This window comes from Myxocyprinus asiaticus, chromosome 26 (assembly GCF_019703515.2).
Source record: "Myxocyprinus asiaticus isolate MX2 ecotype Aquarium Trade chromosome 26, UBuf_Myxa_2, whole genome shotgun sequence".
Taxonomy (NCBI): domain Eukaryota; kingdom Metazoa; phylum Chordata; class Actinopteri; order Cypriniformes; family Catostomidae; genus Myxocyprinus; species Myxocyprinus asiaticus.
Window position 1 is genome coordinate 22,885,925 of NC_059369.1, and position 19,552 is coordinate 22,905,476.

Sequence of the window (19,552 nt, forward strand, 5' to 3'; positions counted from 1 at the left end):
ATCCAGAGAGGCAGGGCAGCAGCAGTCGACAGTGAATCCGACTAGCTAATCTGGGCTTTCTATGTGAAAGAGGGTGAATCTTATGCACATCTGACCAAGTCATCATTAACACTATAGAGCCATGGCAAAGGGGTTAAAATATAACATTGCACTTTGCAATGCAATATGCATGTACTCTGTAATTCTAGGGTATGAATTCTGGGAGTTTTTTTCTGTATGTTTTTTTTTTTTTTTTTTGGAGGGAACTAGAAGAAAATATGCCATATGTGCCCCCTCAGAGTTTCCCAAAAGCAATAATAGTTAAGTTGCACAAGTGTTGTACATTTAAAAAGAGTAATGGAACCTTTTCACATTTCTGGGTTTGAAATGCGGAAATAAACTATTGCAGGGTTAAGTTCTGTAGCGGTGAATGGGAAACCACAATACATTTTATTTTAGCTTTCCCATTTGTTACAATAACAAAATAAAAAATCCACTAGGATTTCAACTGATCTCAAAGTGAAATCGGAAAGAGTAAGTTGACTTTTATTTAGCTGAAATCAGTCTGTGCTTACCAAAATGCGAAACATAGCACCCTGCGGCCAAAGTGGTATCTTGTTGGATGTATGGGCACGTGCGAGCTACATTTTCTAGGTGGAATCTCCATGGAGGGGTGCCCAAAGTGAGTTTTGAAGCGAGTTGTTTTCAGCTGTACAGGCTGTAATACAGTTAAGAGGAATGCATATTTTATTAACTCTACCCCCAACACAAACCCCAAACCTAACTATCAGTGAAGTAAAAATGTAATGTTACTGGGAAAAACCTAGTAACTATACACATTATATTAACCTCCTCGTGGTCACTATAATGTGTGGTTCTCGCTCTCGGTGGGGCGCGTGGTGAGTTGTACGTGGATGCTGTGGAGAATAGCGTGGGCCTCCTCACACGCTACGTCTCCGCGGTAACGCGCTCAACAAGCCACATGATAAGATGCGTGGATTGACGGTCTCAGACGCGGAGGCAACTGTGGTTGGTCCTCCACCACCCGGATTGAGGTGAGTTACTACTTTGTGCATTGGGAATTGGGCATTCCAAAAAAAAAAAAAAAAAGAAACAACATGCCAACTCCCCATATGATCATGTTGGCCAAATTTACTGTCACCCCCTTAGCAGCTGTATTTGAAACCTCATCACATTATAAGTTTATATAAAATACTGTATATATATATATATATATATATATATATATATATATATATATATATATATATATATATATATATATATATTATTTTTTTTTTTTTTTTTTTTCTTTTTTTTTTTTAAATATACAAGTGTTTGCTAGATTTATGCTGCTAAATAAGGTCGAAACGTCATCACAGTCTGTGAAAAGGGCTCATTCACATGTCTAAATTTACGAATGACAGCACTGCAAAAGACCCCACTGTCAAGCTCCTGAAGTTTCCAGACAACACCACGGTCATCGGCCTCATCCGCGACGGTGACGAATCTGCATACAGATGGGAGGTTGATCAGCTGACTGTCTGGTGCAGTCACAACAACCTTGAGCTGGAGATGCTCAAAACAGTGGAGATGATAGTGGACTTCAGGAGAAATCCCAACCCCCCACACCCCCACCCTCACCATCCTGAACAGCACTGTGGCAGCAGTGGAGTCATTCAGGTTCCTGGGCTCTACCATCTCTCAGGACCTGAAGTGGGACACCCACATAGACTCCACTGTGAAAAAGGCTCAGCAGAGGTTGTACTTTCTTTACCAGCTGAGGAACTACAACCTGCTACAGGAGCTGCAGACACAGCTCTACTCGGCCGTCAATGAGTCTGTCCTGTGTACATCTATAACTGTCTGATTTGGTTCAGCCACCAAATCAGACTGTAGGAAACTACAACGGAAAGTCAGGACTGCTGAGAGGATTATTGGTGTCCCCCTGCCCACCATCCAAGACCTGTACATCTGCAGAGTTAGGAAACATGCAGGTAGAATCACTCTGGACCCCACACACCCTGCCCACTCCCTCTTTGAACTGTTGCCCTCTAGCCGGTGCTACAGAGCACTGAGTAACAGGACATCCAGGCACAAGAACAGTTTTTACCCACAGGCCATTTTCCTCGTGAAAAATTAAACTGCCTCAGGACTCTCCCATAGTGCAATAATGTAAATACATATCTCATGTGCATATGTAAATTCACACATTTAATTCAATAACTGTACATACCCCTACCTTGCACATACATTACCACTTGCACATGTACATACGCCATTCTGTTATATGTCCTATTATTTGCATGTCTATTTATACTCTTACCTTGTTTTATATTCTGTGTCTCACTGTAATGTTCTGTGTGCACTTGTTTCTCCTATCACCAAAAAAAAATTCCTTGTGTATGTGAGAACACTTGGCAATAAAGCACATTCTGATTCTGATTCTAAATCAAGTCCAATCGAGTTGCACCTTCTGCAGATAATTTGCTTTAAATGAATATATCGACCAACATCATTGTTTGAAGCTGAAACTTTATATTTTTCCACAGGGAACACAAAATGAGTTATTTTATAAAATTACCATGCTGCTCTTTTCCATACAAAGAAAGTGCATGCATCACTGGCAATGCAATTTTGCTTGGTGTATTTTAAAAATAATTTATTTGGTTAGGATTTAAACTCGGATCCACGTGCACTCTAAACAAAAATTAAACCATTGAGCTAAAGCATCATTACGATTTCTGTATACAATTCTTATATTTTTTCAATGCAAAACATACTGAAATTGCTCTATTTCCTGTGTTGTTGTATTTCCCTCAACATGATTCCATTGCTTTCACTTCTGACTGTATATTGTCTCACGGTCACCACTCTACATCATTGCAATGCAAACACAGAGTCTGAGAAAATAGTAAGAACTCTCATATACTGTATAGTGAAGTAAGCGAAAGAAAGTAAAGGAGAGAGAGGGTCAAAGAGATGGAAACTCATCTGTGTGAGAGTGCAGCCCCAGTTAGTGTGTCTGGCTGATAAAGCAGTCTTTGATGGCAGAGATAGCACAGACGCCAGCATAAATGTGGCCTGTTAGTGTGTTGTAAGTTGCCCTGTACTGTACTGATAGTTGTCTAAAAAATCAGCCGTACCAAAAAAAAAAGCAGGAGGGAGGGAGGTACGGTGGCATTGTTTGTTGTTTCACTTTTTTCCCCGGTTCCGGCAAGCATAATTTCAGAGAACTGCTTTTCTCTATGACTTCAGTACAAAGAAGAATGCCCAGGCCTGTTAAGACTGGCGTCAAAAGATGAATTCTGTCCACCATAAAAATTCACTGTACTCTCTCTCTCTCTCTCTCTCTCTCTCTCTCTCTCTCTCTCTCTCTCTCTCTCTCTCTCTCTCTCTCTCTCTCTCTCTCTCTCTGTTTCTTCTTCTCATATATACGCTCTCTGTCTTTCTCCCCTTCTGCATGTCAGCCCAGTGGTACAGTCTAATAGCTGGAGGGAATCTAATCCTTGGCACAGGATAAGAGACTCAGACTCCCCCTCCATTCCCTCCCTCTCTCTTTTGCTCTCTCTTGCTTGCTCACTCACAGTTCAGTTCAATTCAAGAAAGCCTCATTGCCATGAATGTTAGGATCACATTATTTCCAAAGCAACAGTGTCTCTCTCTCTCTCTCTCTCTCTCTCTCTCTCTCTCTCTCTCTGTTTAAAGGGTCTGGCAGGAGTGCTGTGGAGGAATGAGTTCATCTTTTTCAAAATTCCCTGGATTAGAGGGGATGAAAAAGACAGGGATGTGGTCCTGTAGTTTGGTAGGAAGAGATGACAAGCTGCTGTTTTTCTATGTCTCTCTGGCTCTGGACCTGCCAAGAGCTCTATGGACGTTTGTTTACCCGAAGGCTGTTCTTTTCTCTCTGTTCTTCTCGTTACTCCTTCCTGCATGGTGCTTTTAAAAGCATTAGTGGATAATCACATAGTATCGCCATAGAAATCAACTCCCTTTTGTGTACTTAATTACCCCAAATTACCCCAAATAAATTTTTTGGTGGGGTGTGTATGCAAGTAGGTCCTCCAATTATGTCTGACTGTCTGTCTTGTGTTCTGCCTTTTTTCTATATTTTTTCACCTCACATGAAGTCTCACTCGTGTCCAGCCACGAAAATGTAACACGAGTCATTTTTTGAAATTGAATATGATCAATGTACGGTCCACATTTTTTCTTGCATAATTCATATTCTACTTTTCATGTTGTCTTTGCTTATAATTTACCGCATTCGTAGGTCTAAACACAACATTTACAATGGATGCGAACCTTTTCATGTCGCTTAAACAGCCCCCCAGAATGGGCTCCTTTTTGAAGGAGTAGAGAGATCAGATGAGGTGATTTTACCTGAAAGGGATAGTTCACCCAAAAATGAAAGTTTACCTACCCTCATGTTGTTGCAAAACAGTATGACTTTCTTTCCTCTGTAGAACACAAAAGGAAAAGTTAAATACAAACAGCCTCAATAAACATTCACTTTCTTTGTATGGAAAAAAGATTGACATTCTGCCAAGAAAATCACACAGGTTCGGAACAACATTAGTAAGTGAGTTAATGATGACCGCATTTTCATTTTTTTTTTTTTTTTTTTTTTGACAAAACTATCCCTTTTATGTGGAATGTATGCCACATAACCTTAGTACAAGTAATTTTGTGTCAAGGTATCATGATGTAGTTTTTTTTTTGGGGGGGGTGTTGTTGTTAAATAACTGTATAATTAAATACTTTACAAACTAAAGAAAACTAAATTTAAATACTTTACAAACTCTCATTTGATTATTTTCTCATAAGTCTGGTATCAGTGCTAAAACAGCTCAGCTTTATGTAACATTTGAGTTAAAAACAAAAGACTCAAAACAGTAAAACTAATATTAAAAAAATGCGTAATTCCTTGTTCATTTGCGGTCGGTGTAAAATAGCTAATGTAAACATGTCTGTGATGGCACATCTTTTGAATTCTGCAACAATTTGCACTGTTGCGTGGCAGCCGTAAACAACTAAATGTTTCACTTTGTGCCTAACAACACCCTTTAATAGCAAGCTTATCCTCGTCTTGACTTGTTTGGGAATCATCCTGCTTTGTATTTTCACATTACCCTTGTTTCTTTGTCACACATGTGAAGAACGTTAAGCAGTCCCACCCAATGATTGCCATGCATGGTATATACCATCACACCGCCCAGAGTTACATAGTGTTTTTTTTTTTTTTTCTAAATGGAAATGTGGCCAGCTGTGAAATGCATGTTTACCTTACTGATTGTGTAGCACGTCCACCAGAGCATTATGTACCAAGCCCTGAAATTCAAAGGAAATGCCTTTGTGGCTGTCTAGCTGAGTGTGTGTGTGTGCGTTTTGTGCATTTCAAGCTTTGAGTTGCTCTTTGTCTGAAATCAAAATGGAGACTAAATCAAAGACTTTAGACCACTGACAAAGTAACCTTTAGAGTCAACACGGCCTCTTCTGCTGTTTGATCTCAGCCTCCCATGCCCCGTGTTTGTTTAGCTTTGAGCGACTTACTACTCCAATAAAATCTTAACCTCAAGTAACTGTTCTCATCTCTCATACTGTATGCTAATGCAATTTTGACCAATTTTGCACCTGTAGGCTGTTTGCATTTTGTGAAATGACACACACACTTGAACTGTCACCAAAGGTACTTGTCGATCGGTGAAGGCCGATACAATGAAGGAACAGCTCCAGAAATGTGATTCCAACCCTGTAGTTTTCATTCGATACGGCATATGGGCAGTGTGTTTGTGAAGCTTTGTGTTTTTCTGCCATTGTGGCAGAACTATGGAAGAGATCAGACAAGAGTCTGAAAAATGGCCCCAATATTTAAAATGTGGTGGCATAAAATACCCCTTTAGTGAATTCCCCTGTTTTGTTTACTAATATTTGATAAATTATATTACACTGTACTGTATTCTATTATTCTAGGCCTATCTTGTTATGAGTTGAGTGCCTCTGCAGACACTGTAGTGATCTAAAACTGTCTAATATCTGTGTTGTAATCTCATAGGTGAGTGTAGATCAGATTAAGTGGTTTTTGATGGGGGGTGGGGGGGTGCACTGTAAATACTAACATAGGGACCAGAAAATTATTTAAAATGTGTTCAAGCAGAGTGTATGCATTATTCTGTTTTGTCCATTATTTACAGCTACTTGGATTTTGGACTAGGATTTTATAATTAACAGCCATTATTGTTCAGACTGTATTTTTATTTATTTTTTTCAGTTAATTCATTTGAAGTATTTGACAAACACACACTGTGTTTTATATGGTTACAAACTATGTAAATATGCCTTCATAAAAGTAAAAATGCCCCTGAAAATCAATTCCAGGGGTTATATATCGCCCCTAATAATACAAAAAAAGTTCATTTCTGACACTGGGATCTCACTGCTGTCCCCTCAATGCTGTTGACAGTTTGTGTCTCTGAAGAGATTGACACTGCGGAGACAGTTTTGAGAATATAATAACAATAATAACACACTCTACTTTCTAATGGGTAAACTGAGCTGTTGAAAGGTGCAGGGGTTAAATGAATGCAGAATGGTGTAATTGCTCCCAGCTTTTATCTTCCGCCCCTTGTAAAGTGCGTACGTGTGTGCAAGCATTTAAAGAGAATGAAAGACTGAAGAGTTCTGAGGTGTTCTCACTTAAGTGAGAAGAACACAGTTACCACTTTGTCTGTCATTATTATCTGTACTCAAAGTGACAGGCCCACAGTGCTTAAGTGTTGTTAACTAAACCAGTGCTGAGTTATTAAGGTACATGAGTTTAGACGGCAGCTGACTTTGAACTAACACTTACTTGCCGCCGTTGATAGCTTAAATTAAGTTTATTATACTAAAGTACGGTCATTGGCCACGATTAGAGTGCCGTGGTGCCGTCCTTCTGTCTGTCTGTGTCTCCTGCTCTGACTAAGATGGTATTTCCAGCACTGGCGAATTGTCAGAGGCACTTCACTGACTCACGAGTGAGGCCTCCAGGGAAGGGGAGACAGGAACTCTGCATCCTGCTTGTTGTGCGCTCGCTGGCGTGCATTTTCCAGCCCGTACCTGAACACATGCACGCACACACGCTTCCATGTGGTGCACTGATTTAACATTTTGTCTTGGACCAAAACTTGTTCCTTGAGTTGAAGGGCACAGATAAATGGCCTGTCAGAATACAGGATGATACGTTAAAGACATTGTACAAAATGAAAATTTGCTGTGGAAAATCCACCTTAAGATGATATCTGTGTTTTGGAACATTGTTGGTGGTTTCTAGATAGGCTTAGCTGGTCCAAACTGGTAATTAGCTGGTTCATTGGACACTGTGTTCCAAAACCCAGCTTGACCACCTTAAAATGGTATGCCAAGCTAGTAACTGGTTTTTACAAATTTACCATTTTGACCAGCAACAAACCAGATACTAGCTAATGACCAGTTTGGACAAGCTAATACCTGCTTAGACCTGCTATAAACCAGCTACCATGTCCCAAAAAAAGCTTGACCACCTTAAGATGGTTAGACCAGCTGGTAGCTGGTTTGTTGCTGGTCCAAGATGGTCTACCAGTTTGGACCCGCTAATGACCAGCTTCGACAAGTTAATGACCAGTTTAGACCAGCTAATGACCAGCTTAGACCAGTGAGAAACCAGCTACCATGTTCCAAAACCTAGCTTGACCACCTTAAGATGGTATGACCAGCTAGTACCTGGTTTTATTGCTGGTCCAAATTGGTAGACAGTTTTGGACGAGTAACAAACATGACCAGCTTGGATCAGTTAATGACCAGTTTGTACCAGCTAATACTTGTTTAGACTTGCTAAAAACCAGCTATCATGTTCCAAATACCAGTTTGACCACCTTAAGATGGTATGACTAGCTGGTAGCTCGTTTATTGCTGGTCCAAGATGGTTTACCAATTTGGACCAGCCAATGACCTGCTTCAACCAGTTAATGATCAGACAAGTAATGACCAGTTTGCACTAGCTAATGACCAGCTAGAAACCAGCTTGACCACCTTAATTAGGTATAACCAGCTAGTAGCTTGTTTGTTTTTGGTTTTGAACCAACAACAAACCAGCTACCATCTAATGACCAGCTTGGACAAGTTAATGACCAGTTTGGGCCAGCTAATACCTGCTTAGACCTACTAGAAACCAGCTACCATGTTCCAAAGTCCAGCCTGACCACCTTAAGATGGCATGACCTGCTAGAAACCAAGTATCGTTTTCTTGAGCTGGATTTTCCAGCTGGTAGTGCAAAACAAACATAAAAAAATAAAAATAAAAGCTTAAAAACAGAGAGATGGCATCAGAGTTTTAAGGTCCTAATGAGTTTGCCCGATTTGTTCTCTTCCTTCCCTGTGTCCGTTTCCACTGATACACAGTCACACAGTACCGCTCAGGCAACAACAGCCAAAACACACACTGCTCTCTCAAACACAAACATTGGCTGATATTCGTTTCAACTTTAATATACTTAAAACACATGAACACACATGCACAACACCCTCAGGAAAAGGGCCGGTCTCAAGGCTGAGCATTGTTCGCTCCCAAGCTAAACATTAAATAGATTATTAACCTTTAATCTTTGCACCTCTGTTAAAACCCACAGAACAGGCAGCGCAGACTCCACCACCCCTTTCTGTCTCTCTCTTTCACATTAAGAAGGGGATATTATATTAATCACATAATAGCACTTCTATGTTAGACAGCCATGTGAAACTTCCTGTTAAATTGTTTAATTTCGTGCATCTGTTTGATTAGGTACAAGTTCAAATTCAGCCCTCAGTAGACTATTTAGCTGAAAGCTTGTTTTCCTGCATCCTTTCCGTTGGCTTAAAGTAGAACTTCTGACTTAACATAGATCTTTAAGCTGAAGTGTGTATTTTCTGCACCACTACCATCACAAAACGGAATTGTGCAAATAATGATTGTTTTCAAACAGGTTTCTCAAATACTCCATGTGTCAGCCATTGGTTGAGCAAACAGTTAGTCCTGCCCCAAACTGATGCCATTGGTTGACCAATGTAGCTCTGTCAGGCTGGTCAGGATGCTTAAACAAACAGAGCAATGTTATAAAGTACCAATTAACCTACTGTTACACACTTCAGCTTTAATGGATACAATTGCAACTGCTTTTGAAACATACAGTTATAATGATTCAACAACAGTAACATTATTCTCCATGATGGGTCTTTTGAAGGGTTTTTTGTTTTGTTTTGTTTTTTTGTTTTTTTTTTGGTGCAAAGGCCAGAGAAATTGTTTCATTAAAGCATTCGACTAGGAAATGCCTCTTGCAAGCTTAAGGAGGATCTAAGGAATTCATTAATGGTTTTTTTTGTTTTTTGTTTTTTTATGTTATCCCCTTTTCTCCCCAATTTTGGAATGCCCAATTCCCGCTGCTTACTAGGTCCTCATGGTGGTGCGGTTACTCACCTCAATCCGGGTAGCGGAGGACAAGTCTCAGTTGCCTCTGCTTCTGAGACAGTCAATCCGCGCATCTTATCACATGCACTGGAGACCTGGCTGGAGTCACTCAGCACACCCTGGATCCAAACTCACAATTCCAGGGGTGGTAGTCAGCGTAAATACTCGTTGAGCTACCAAAGGTCCCTGGAATTCATTAATGTTAACATGCAGACACCCAGTGCAAAGGGTCCATTTTAGTGAAGAGAAGTCAGTCCTAATTCCACATATGTAAACAGTTGTGCTTGAATAGGAAGCAGTTGTCATATATTGAATTTTTAGGTTTGAGGTTTTTTATGTTCTAATGTAGGTATTTAGCATGCATGTTTGTGTTGATTGCCACTCTTAATTCTTGGGGCCAATTTTTGGGGTCTTCCTACTACGGTGGGTCTTCAAGGCATTGGTAAATGGGCCGTGCATTTGTTAGGCCAAATGGCTCTCAGGAGCAAAATAATGGCATCTTTCAATGTGCAAGTTAATCGGAGCTGATAGCGTGAAGCTGGAGGGGTCAGGGGGTCACAGGCTTGCGCTAAGATGTCAGGGAGCTGAAAGCTGTCCCTAGGCCCACAGCAGGCCCAAGCCATCACCACCATTTACTTTTATGAAGGTTTCGCCGGATATGAGCTCATAGCTTTTCCACATACCCCCCCTCCCACAAATACTTTCTCCCCGGATCAAGAAAGAGCAGGTAGAAATGTACACAATGTGTGGTGCCGGATAGTGTGGAAGCATTTATGTCCGTGTGTGGTTGAGGTAGACATGTATTCAGGGAGTTGTAACTCACTCAGGGTTTGGCACTGCGCACAGTCCACAGACAGACTCCCAAGCCATGAAAAGTGAATTAAATGAGATGATTTGGAGTGTTTGAGGCTGTTCATTCAGAACTCTGTATCATGTATGCATTGCAGGTATGCACTTCTCTGTATATTTCTTCATACTTCATATGCTGGGGATGTTTGCTTAACATCTGCTGAAAGCAGTAAGCCTTGATGTAGAAACTTTTGCATGAAAACGGAATCAGTTGGTCACAACTTTGGGATCATATTTTTCGTCTTTGTTTTGGCAGCTCAAAATGACAATCTTTTCTTTTTGTATCTTCAGCTATGTTTTACACATGATTTAAGAGAGAATAACTTTAATGAATAAAGTTTTGAGGTAGTGCCCTCTTGAGGTAGCACATAATAACAACAGAGTTGAAATACTCCACATAATAAACATTCTCTTACTGCAGTCTTTTTGGCCAGTAAATACAATCATACTGTTTGCTTGGTAACGTTGTGGAGAAAATTTGCAAGTGACTAACACTTTCTCTGTTTTCCTGTTTTAGATGCCAGTCTTTCACCTGACGCCCCCAAGCAGAGTCACTGGTGTAACGTGGCATACTGGGAGCATCGGACGCGGGTGGGCCGCCTCTACATGGTGTACCAGCCCGCCGTCAGCATTTTCTATGACCTACCTCAAGGCACAGGCTTCTGCCTCGGGCAGCTGAGCCTGGACCAGCGAAGTAGCACTGTGCAGCGGACTCGAGGCAAGATTGGCTACGGTTTGCTCCTCAGCAAAGAGCAGGACGGAGTCTGGGCCTACAACCGCAGCCAGCACCCCATCTTCGTCAATTCGCCTACTCTGGACGTACCAGGGAGTCGTAGCTTGGTTGTCCGCAAGGTGATGCCAGGCTACTCCATCAAGGTGTTTGACTATGAACGCTCGTCCATGCTCAGGCAGGGTGCGGAGTTTGAGCTGCTAGAAGGACCGTATGACCCAAACAGTGTGCGTATCAGTTTCGCGAAGGGCTGGGGCCCTTGTTATTCCCGCCAGTTCATCACCTCCTGCCCCTGCTGGCTGGAGATCCTCCTCAACAACCACAGATAACACATACACACACAGACTCACTCATGTTGAGAGACTATTGGACTCCACAAACTATCCCAAATATAATCTACTTAGATTTAATATAAAGTTTTATATATTAAAATAAATATATATTATACTTGTAAATACTGGAGTCATTTTTACAATGTAATTATTTATGTATGGTGCAATGTGTACATGGACGAGGAAAAACGGGAAATGCACTTTGGCTTATATATATTATATATATAAATCTCTATAAAGATAAAGAATCTTTCAATACCAATTTGAAAAATTATACAGCAAAAATAGGAAGAGCCTGGTTTTGGTGTATAGTTTTCATGTAATATTAATATCCAGATGAAAAGCTAACACCATTCACACATTGATAATAAAGTATTCGCATAATATCATTTTGCTTTCTGTCTTTCACTTATGAATTTTTCACCCATAAGTACCACTTGATTTTAAATGACTACTTGTATATGAAAAACATGATAATGTCTCCATCTCTGAAAGTAAATGAGAACTGCACTGTAGACAGTTATCATTGTCTGATGTCAGGTTTTGTGTATCAACATCATCTCTCGGTTTTGACTCATGCACGTCCATGGCTGTTGAAACAATCTCTTATCCCTGTGGAAGTGGGGAAAAAATACAGAAATTACAGGCTTTTGAAACTGGATTTGAGCAAACAAGGGCTTTGGGCATTAGCTGTCATTCCATAATTTGTTCATACCTCTGGAATTAACAATTTTGGTGATGCAGAGTTATTTCAAGCATTAATCTTCCTTTCACTCCAGACCTAAACACTCGTCCACATGTACTTCTTAGTTATGAGCCTTGTTTGGTTGAGAGGAGGTTGCAGCCAGAGTTCCTTGAGGTCCTTGAGAGCCTTGTTGGCCAGCTTTTAAGAGGGAGGAGGAGTGTAAAGAAGAGAAGATGATGTATCCTCAAGCATGGCTTCCTCCCTGCTCAGGCTGGCCTGTGCTTTGTCCCAGCAGCTCCAGCAAATTCAGTGTGCATGCCTCCTGAGCGACTAGCCTCCACAGCGTGGTCAGTGGTTTATGGGTCCAGCTGCGCTTCTGCCTTCAGTGAGGAGAGGAGGTGGTGGCTTCAGTCCCAGTGCATTGATATATCTCCACGAAGGCACATGGCAAAACCAAGACCTTTAATAGAAACTAAGCACAGGCCAGAAAAACTGCATCCAAGGTGGATGTGGTAGGGCTGGCTTCCTTTTTAATTGTGGGTGGTGGTTGTCAAAGTCACTGGGGAAGAAGAGGAGGGGGCCATAGGCTAACTTGCCAACAACAATTAGTTTGAAGAAAACAATCTAGTCATGCAGGCAAACAAATGTTCTCCTGCAATGACATAAAATGCTGTTTATTAAACAGTTGTTGACTGTAAAGTTTACTGTACTGTACTGTAAACAAAGAGATGAGCAAATGCTGGAAGTGCAGCTGGATCACCCAACTAGAGTTGGGTCAGTTAACAATGAGCACATTTACATGCATGCATGGGTTTAAACTGATTATGCTTCATAAGCTGACAACGTGTGGGGTCGTGCAAATGGGGTAAGGTCATAAACGGTTTAAATGATTGACACAGGTAGATTTTTGCCCATTACCCTGATTTTGCGTTGCATGGAAACACCTTTACCGTTATTCTTGCCTGCTTATCCAATGTGTGCAATGTGACAAAACATCACTAGGGTGACTTTGTGCCTGCACCACTGAAACGTCACCCTTGGTGCGTATTTTAAAAGTCACTCTGGTGCTGCATTCAACACATTTTCATTCAGGCCCAATTCCAGATTAAAATCATTTAACGAAAAAACATTACTCAATTAAGAGTTCTTTAATGTCCTTTTGAGGGTGCTTTCGGGCCTGATTCAATTACTTTACCCAGGGCTAAAAATTGTAATTAAATGATTTGAAAATTCTGTTATGATTTACTCATTGCTTTATCATAAAAATTGTATTTTGTTCTTCCAATGCTTTGTTTTTGATTTGCATGAGGAACAGATCTAAATTTAAGTCTTTATTTAATGATCAGATCCCGACCGACACTCATAAAAACGTTTAAAAATTCCTTCCTCAACAAGCATAATGACCGCTTTGACATCAGTGATGTCAAATACCATTGGTTCCTGTGTGTCTTGTGAATGATTGTGACATTTTAATGTTTGGATGAATAATTTTCGAATGAGAAGTAAATTAATTCACGGAGTGGAAAATTTTCAAATAATTTTCAATTAAACCCTTCAGTTTCACTCAGGGCTATCGTGTGTGACTTTGGAGGACTTTTAATTTTTTTATATTTGCTTATATATATATATATACACACAAATCTTTTATAGTGCTTTTTTGTCATTTTTTGAAATAAATTACTGTGACTGAACTTGCATCTGCTTGTTACATCTTGTATATTGTTAAGTATTGGTAGGGGTGGTGTTAGGCTCTCAAAGATATCTATATAATTGTGTAATTTAATTAAAATTATTGTGACTAATTTCACCTGTTTTACATGTTTTATATTGTTAATAATTTGTTAGGGGTTGGGTAAGAGGATCTAAAATATCAATACGGTATAATCTGTGTTGGGTAAGTTACTCAAATAAAGTAATTCACTACAAATTACTTTTCTAAAATTGAAATCAGATTACTAACTTTACTGAGTACTTAATTGAAAAGGGTAATCACATTACTAATTACTTTTAAGTTAGTTTCTAAAAGACTTTTTCGCTCAACGAATTTAAACTAATGTCTAGATTTCCTCCTTGTTCACTGACGCCTTGGGAGACTCACACTTTTCAGCTGTCAAAGAAACGCAAATGGATTTACATATTAATTCATGTTTTAAATGTATTCAACAAAAATAAAATCATTTTAGAAATATCTTTATCCCAAGAAATGTACTTATAAGTAATTACCTGAAAGTCAGTAACTGTAACCTGATTACAAAAATGTAAAACTTAACCCAGCCAAGACCGAACTCCTTGTCTTTGCAGCCAACCCTGCTGTTGAACACAACATCACCGTGCAGCTGGGTGCAACTACAGTAATGCCTTCCAAAATGGTCAGAAATCTAAGGGTAACCATCGATAGCAAACTAAATTTCACAGACCACATCTCAAAGACTGCAAGATCATGTAGATTTACACTCTACAATATCAGGAAGATAAGACCCTTCCTCTCTGAACATGCCACACAACTCCTTGTTCAGTCACTTATCATAACTAGACTGGACTACTGTAACGCTCTCATTGCAGGTCTCCCTGCATGTGCAATTAGACCCCTGCAAATGATCCAGAATGCAGCAGCACGTCTGGTCTTTAATCAACCAAAGAAAGTGCATGTTTCACCACTCCTTGTCTCTCTTCACTGGCTGCCGGTGATGCACGTGTCAAGTTCAAGGCTCTGATGCTGGCATACAAAACAGTCATTGGGTCTGCTCCAGCATACCTAAAATCATTTCTGCAGAGCTACGCACCCACTAGAAGCCTGCGGTCGGCTAAGGAACGTCACCTTGTTGTACCAACACAAAGAGGCTCCAAAACACTTTCCTGCACTTTCGGCTTCATCTTGCCACATTGGTGGAATGACCTTCCCATCTCCATCCGTGAAGCTGACTCACTTTCTGTCTACAAAAAACGGCTAAAAACACATCTTTTCCATGAGCACTTAACCAGTCACAAAAAAAAAAAAAAAAAAAAATAAATAAATTCCTTGTTGCACTTTAATCTGTTTTGAATGCTATTCTGATGCTAGTGATACTTTGTAATATGGCACTTTTTGTACCACTGTCTCCTTACGATGATTCGCTTATGTTTTTCCTCTTTTGTAAGTCACTTTGGATAAAAGCGTCTACCAAATGAATAAATGTAAATGTAAAATGTAATGCGCTATTCTGCTTTTTGTACTAACTAATTAGATTACAGTAATTACTTTGTAATTTGAATACATCTGACACTTAGTATAATGTATATAAAATAATGCATTTCTACATATAATAAAACATATTGCGGTTAAACATGTGAAAATATACAAGACAAGCCTGTGACAGAATCGTCCTAACTGAGAAAAGACAGGTGTAGAACATGGTGTAGGAAAAACATTGCTACTGTATGGTGACGCCTTGCTTATGGTGACTGACTGCCCTTCTTTGTGTGCATGATGCATGGTTTACATTTTGACATCAAATCAGATGTTTTCAAACGTCTTGAAAGCCGATTTTTTGGTAGTTATCAGCTTTGGTATGGATATACTGTAAATGCACTCACTATCCTTGGATGTGGTAGCGGTATTGCGAAAAAGGCTTTGCCATCTCATACAAATTGCCAAGCTTTTTCTCCCTATGCACTGTCTGCCGCCAGCCCCGTGCCGAGTTCAAACAGCCCAGAGGAGTGGCACTTCTCCCTGCAACTGGGGGCCATTATCTTGCTCCTTTGTGGGAAGAAGGCCCATATCACCACTTAGGGAGGAACTGGCAGACTATTATATTGGAGAGGGCTAGGGCCTGAGACTCATACTACACAGATTACACAAGGCGCATCATCTGGAACAAAAGGGGGCCTAATTAGACCAGGCCTGGGTGAGGTCCAGAGAAAAAGAGAGACAGAGGCAGGGTGCACATCCAACTACCAGGCCTGGGAACGAGCCCCATTTCTCTTACTTGTGGGAGCTCTGTAACACTAGTTTGCAGTGAACAAGTGAGGGACGGATGGGGGAAGAAATAAAAAGAAAGAGAGAGGGAGGGAGGAGAAACGGAAAAGCCGTGTAAGCAGCTTTGCAAGTGTGCTGCTACCTCAGGGATGGTATTGATTAACAGGGCTTCAGAGCACTCTCGCTGCCAAAGATGTCTTAACCAGCTATGAGCTGGTGTGGTCCAAAAAGCACGCCATTTTGTAAGCCCCTTCGGTGTATAGTATGGTGGTCTTTGACAATGATAGATAAACTATGACTCTTTAAAATAAACTTTTTTCCATCTCTCTCTACTGATATGTTTATGAAGAACAATGATTTTCTTAAGTTTACCGAACTACTGTTGGGCAACCGAGAAAAAGTTTTATTGATCAGGTGTTGCTCTTTCATAGCTCAGAAGACTTAATGGAGATCTCAGTTTTGTTTAGTTTAAGTATCAACTAATTGTTGACATACAGTACGAGATATAATTAAAAAGAGCTATACAATTAATGTAAAAGCATAGCTTAGATCATTAGGTCGTGGAAGAATTTGATGGGAAATATTTGAATTCATATTGAAATGTCTGAATTTTAATTGCATACTTTGGTATCTTTGCAAATTTGAGCACTGATGGTGACATTTTTTAGATCTAATGAAACTCTATGAGACGTGAAATTGTTGGGGGTAAACTGGACATAAAGGAGGCCATCCATTAGCTCTCCATTTAATATCACTGTCTTAGAAGTAACAATTAAGATCTCGTTTCTAATTTTCTTTCCTATAGGAAAACTCCTTTTTTAACTCCTGTGGCACGTTTCTTAGCAACCAGAGAACTAGCATCATTCTACACCAATACAATATTATTCCCAAAGTCTAAAAATGTTCACACAACTTTCTTGTGAGTGTGTGTGCAGCTTTTGAGTGTCTTGAATATGCATCTGATATACATACTTTTAAAGCATACTTTGGAAGCCTTGTGATTATAGCTGGCTTTTTGCCAAACCCTCAATGAATTCCATAGGCCACAGAGTTCAGGATGCAAATCCCTCCTTGCGTCAGCTCTCCTATTGCATACAGGGTAATTACTGTAAACACCAAAAATGGACTTGTTTTTGTCTAAAAGCTTTCATAAAGTGAACTGAAACTATCTCGGATGTCCATGACAGGTAATTGTAAAGAAATGCTGACCTCCATGCTGCTACAGTAGTTGCCATCCAATAAAATCCATTCTATACAACTTTGGCAAAATGAAAACAATACATTGTGATACAGACAGGTTAGGAAATGAACCTGAGAATGCTGCCATTGTCCTTGTAGGAGAGCATGACCTTGAATACAGTGGTTTTCCCACTGACTCTGAATTTTTGTGACTTTTTCCATGTGCAGAGAGTTGTCCTGAACTTTACAGATGTATGTACAGGGTTGGGGAGTAACGGAATACATGTAACGGGATTATGTATTTAAAATACAAAATATAAGTAACTGTATTCCACTACAGTTACAGTTGAAATCATTGGTAATTAGAATACAGTTACATTCAAAATGTATTTTGATTACTGAAGAGGTTACTTTGCATTTTTTTGTCATTTGTTTCATTTAATATTTAGTCCTATCAGATGGAAAACATTTATACATATAAATGATGTGATCCAAAGTGCATTTGAACAAAGGTGAAACACTTTCAGACAGAGAAATAAGTTTGAAGTAAGTTTGGAGCAGAAGAAATAGTAATAAACCTTATGTAAATTGTCAGCTTTACGCTAAGCTAAAATGCTATTTTACATGCATGTTACCAGGCACGATCATATTTTTTTATCAAGAAAATTGACATTGGATCATCATTTATTTTTTCTAGTAAGACCTTTGATATTAGGGCAAAAATCATATTCTTGATAATAATTTTTGTATTGTTTTCCTGCAAAAATATCTAAAAATCCTTAAAACAAGATCAATTTGATTTATCTTGTTTTAGAAACAACACTGCATAAGATATTTAGGTTTTTCAGAGAATATATTTTTAACATGTGTATTTTGTCTTACTGTACTGGCAAACTGAGTTTTTATAGTCAAACAAGTGAAAAAATCTACCAGTGCTGAAGAAGTAATCCAAAGTATTTAGAATACGTTACTGACCTCGAGTAATCTAATGGAATACGTTACAAATGATATTTTACAGCATGTATTCTGTAATCTGTAGTGGAATACATTTCAAAAGTAACCCTCCCAACCCTGTGTATGTAATAGTCAGTTGCACCTCTGACACACTTCTAGGTTGAAAAATTATTTAAAGATTCCCACAGCACCCAACCAAATTTGTCTTTCTATAAACTGAACAATGCCTTTATGTTCTATTGCCAAAGACAATTTAGTCTTAGTTATGTTTCTGTAAAAGTATTTTTGTATTTTGTCTTAACTAAGAACTAAAATCTAAATAGCATACAGTATAGAGCTATAAAATAGCAATGTAATAATACATCTAGAAAATTTGATGAGAAATGTTCATATTAAAGTCTCTGACTTTTGATTGCAGACTTCTGAGCACAGTTTGAGACATTTTTGATATCATTTCTGAAGCTAAAGTGAAAACATGAAATTTTGAGGATCTTTTCTCAGGAGTAAAATCTGAGAAGCAGGACACTTACTGTAAGCAATATATTTTGTTGCTGTGTAGGAGAAACTAAAGATATTAAAAATATTATTATTATTTTTTATTTTTTTTTAGCTTTTTCACCCTAGGGGTTAGACTGAATGTCCCTTTTCCACCTAGATATTTTCTAAGATTGTAATACTTCCAATACTTGATGTTTAATGAGAAACTTAGATGTGAAGTGATATCAAGGGGTCAGGTTTATTCTTGTTAGATCACTGTTACACCACTCCCAGGTAATTCACTAGGCTGTTATCAGTGTGCTTGATGATATAGTCTTGGAATGTGTTCAGATGCTGTTATTGCATGGCGTCACATACTGTGAATCAGTCACTGTTTGAGGATAACATTTATGAATTGTGCAGGTCTCATGTATTTACTACTTATTTGACACTTGTTTCCGTGACAACTTTTCAACAAATGTGGGCGCTACACAGCACATCTCCAAAAATCTTTAAAAGTATATATATATATAAAAAATAAAATAAAAAAAATAACAAGAAGAAAACCTCATGTTGTTTCAAATACATATGACTTAATTTCCTCCATGGAACACAAAAGGAGATGTTAGGCTAAATGTTAGCCCCAGTCACTATTCACTTTCATTGCATCTTTTTTTTTTTTTTTTTTTTTTTCAAAACAATGAAAGTTAAAAGTGATTGAAGCTAAGTTTAACATCTTCTTTTGTGTTCCATGGAGGAAAGTAAGTCAGAAAGGTTTGGAACAACATGTGGGTGAGTAAATTCTGACAGGATTTTCATTATTGGGTGAAACATCCCTTTTAAAGTTACAAATTAAACACAAAATTATCTCGCTGAGGTTGTAAACAATCATCCCTACTCCATGTTTAAGCAGTCTGACAGACAGGGAGTGGAAGAGCAGTTAGGAGCTGTA

At 39.1% G+C, this 19,552-nt stretch overlaps 1 protein-coding gene across 1 annotated transcript in view; it reads left to right on the forward strand.

Moving 5' to 3' along the window:
• LOC127417239 (mothers against decapentaplegic homolog 6-like) overlaps window positions 1–13,692 on the forward strand; it is a 48,316-nt gene extending 34,624 nt beyond the window's left edge. Inside the window, exon 4 of the mRNA XM_051657111.1 lies at window positions 10,806–13,692. Coding sequence (XP_051513071.1) covers window positions 10,806–11,347 — 542 coding nt within the window. The 3' untranslated portion in view covers window positions 11,348–13,692. The remainder of the gene's footprint in view (window positions 1–10,805) is intronic.
• Window positions 13,693–19,552: the final 5,860 nt, after the last annotated feature.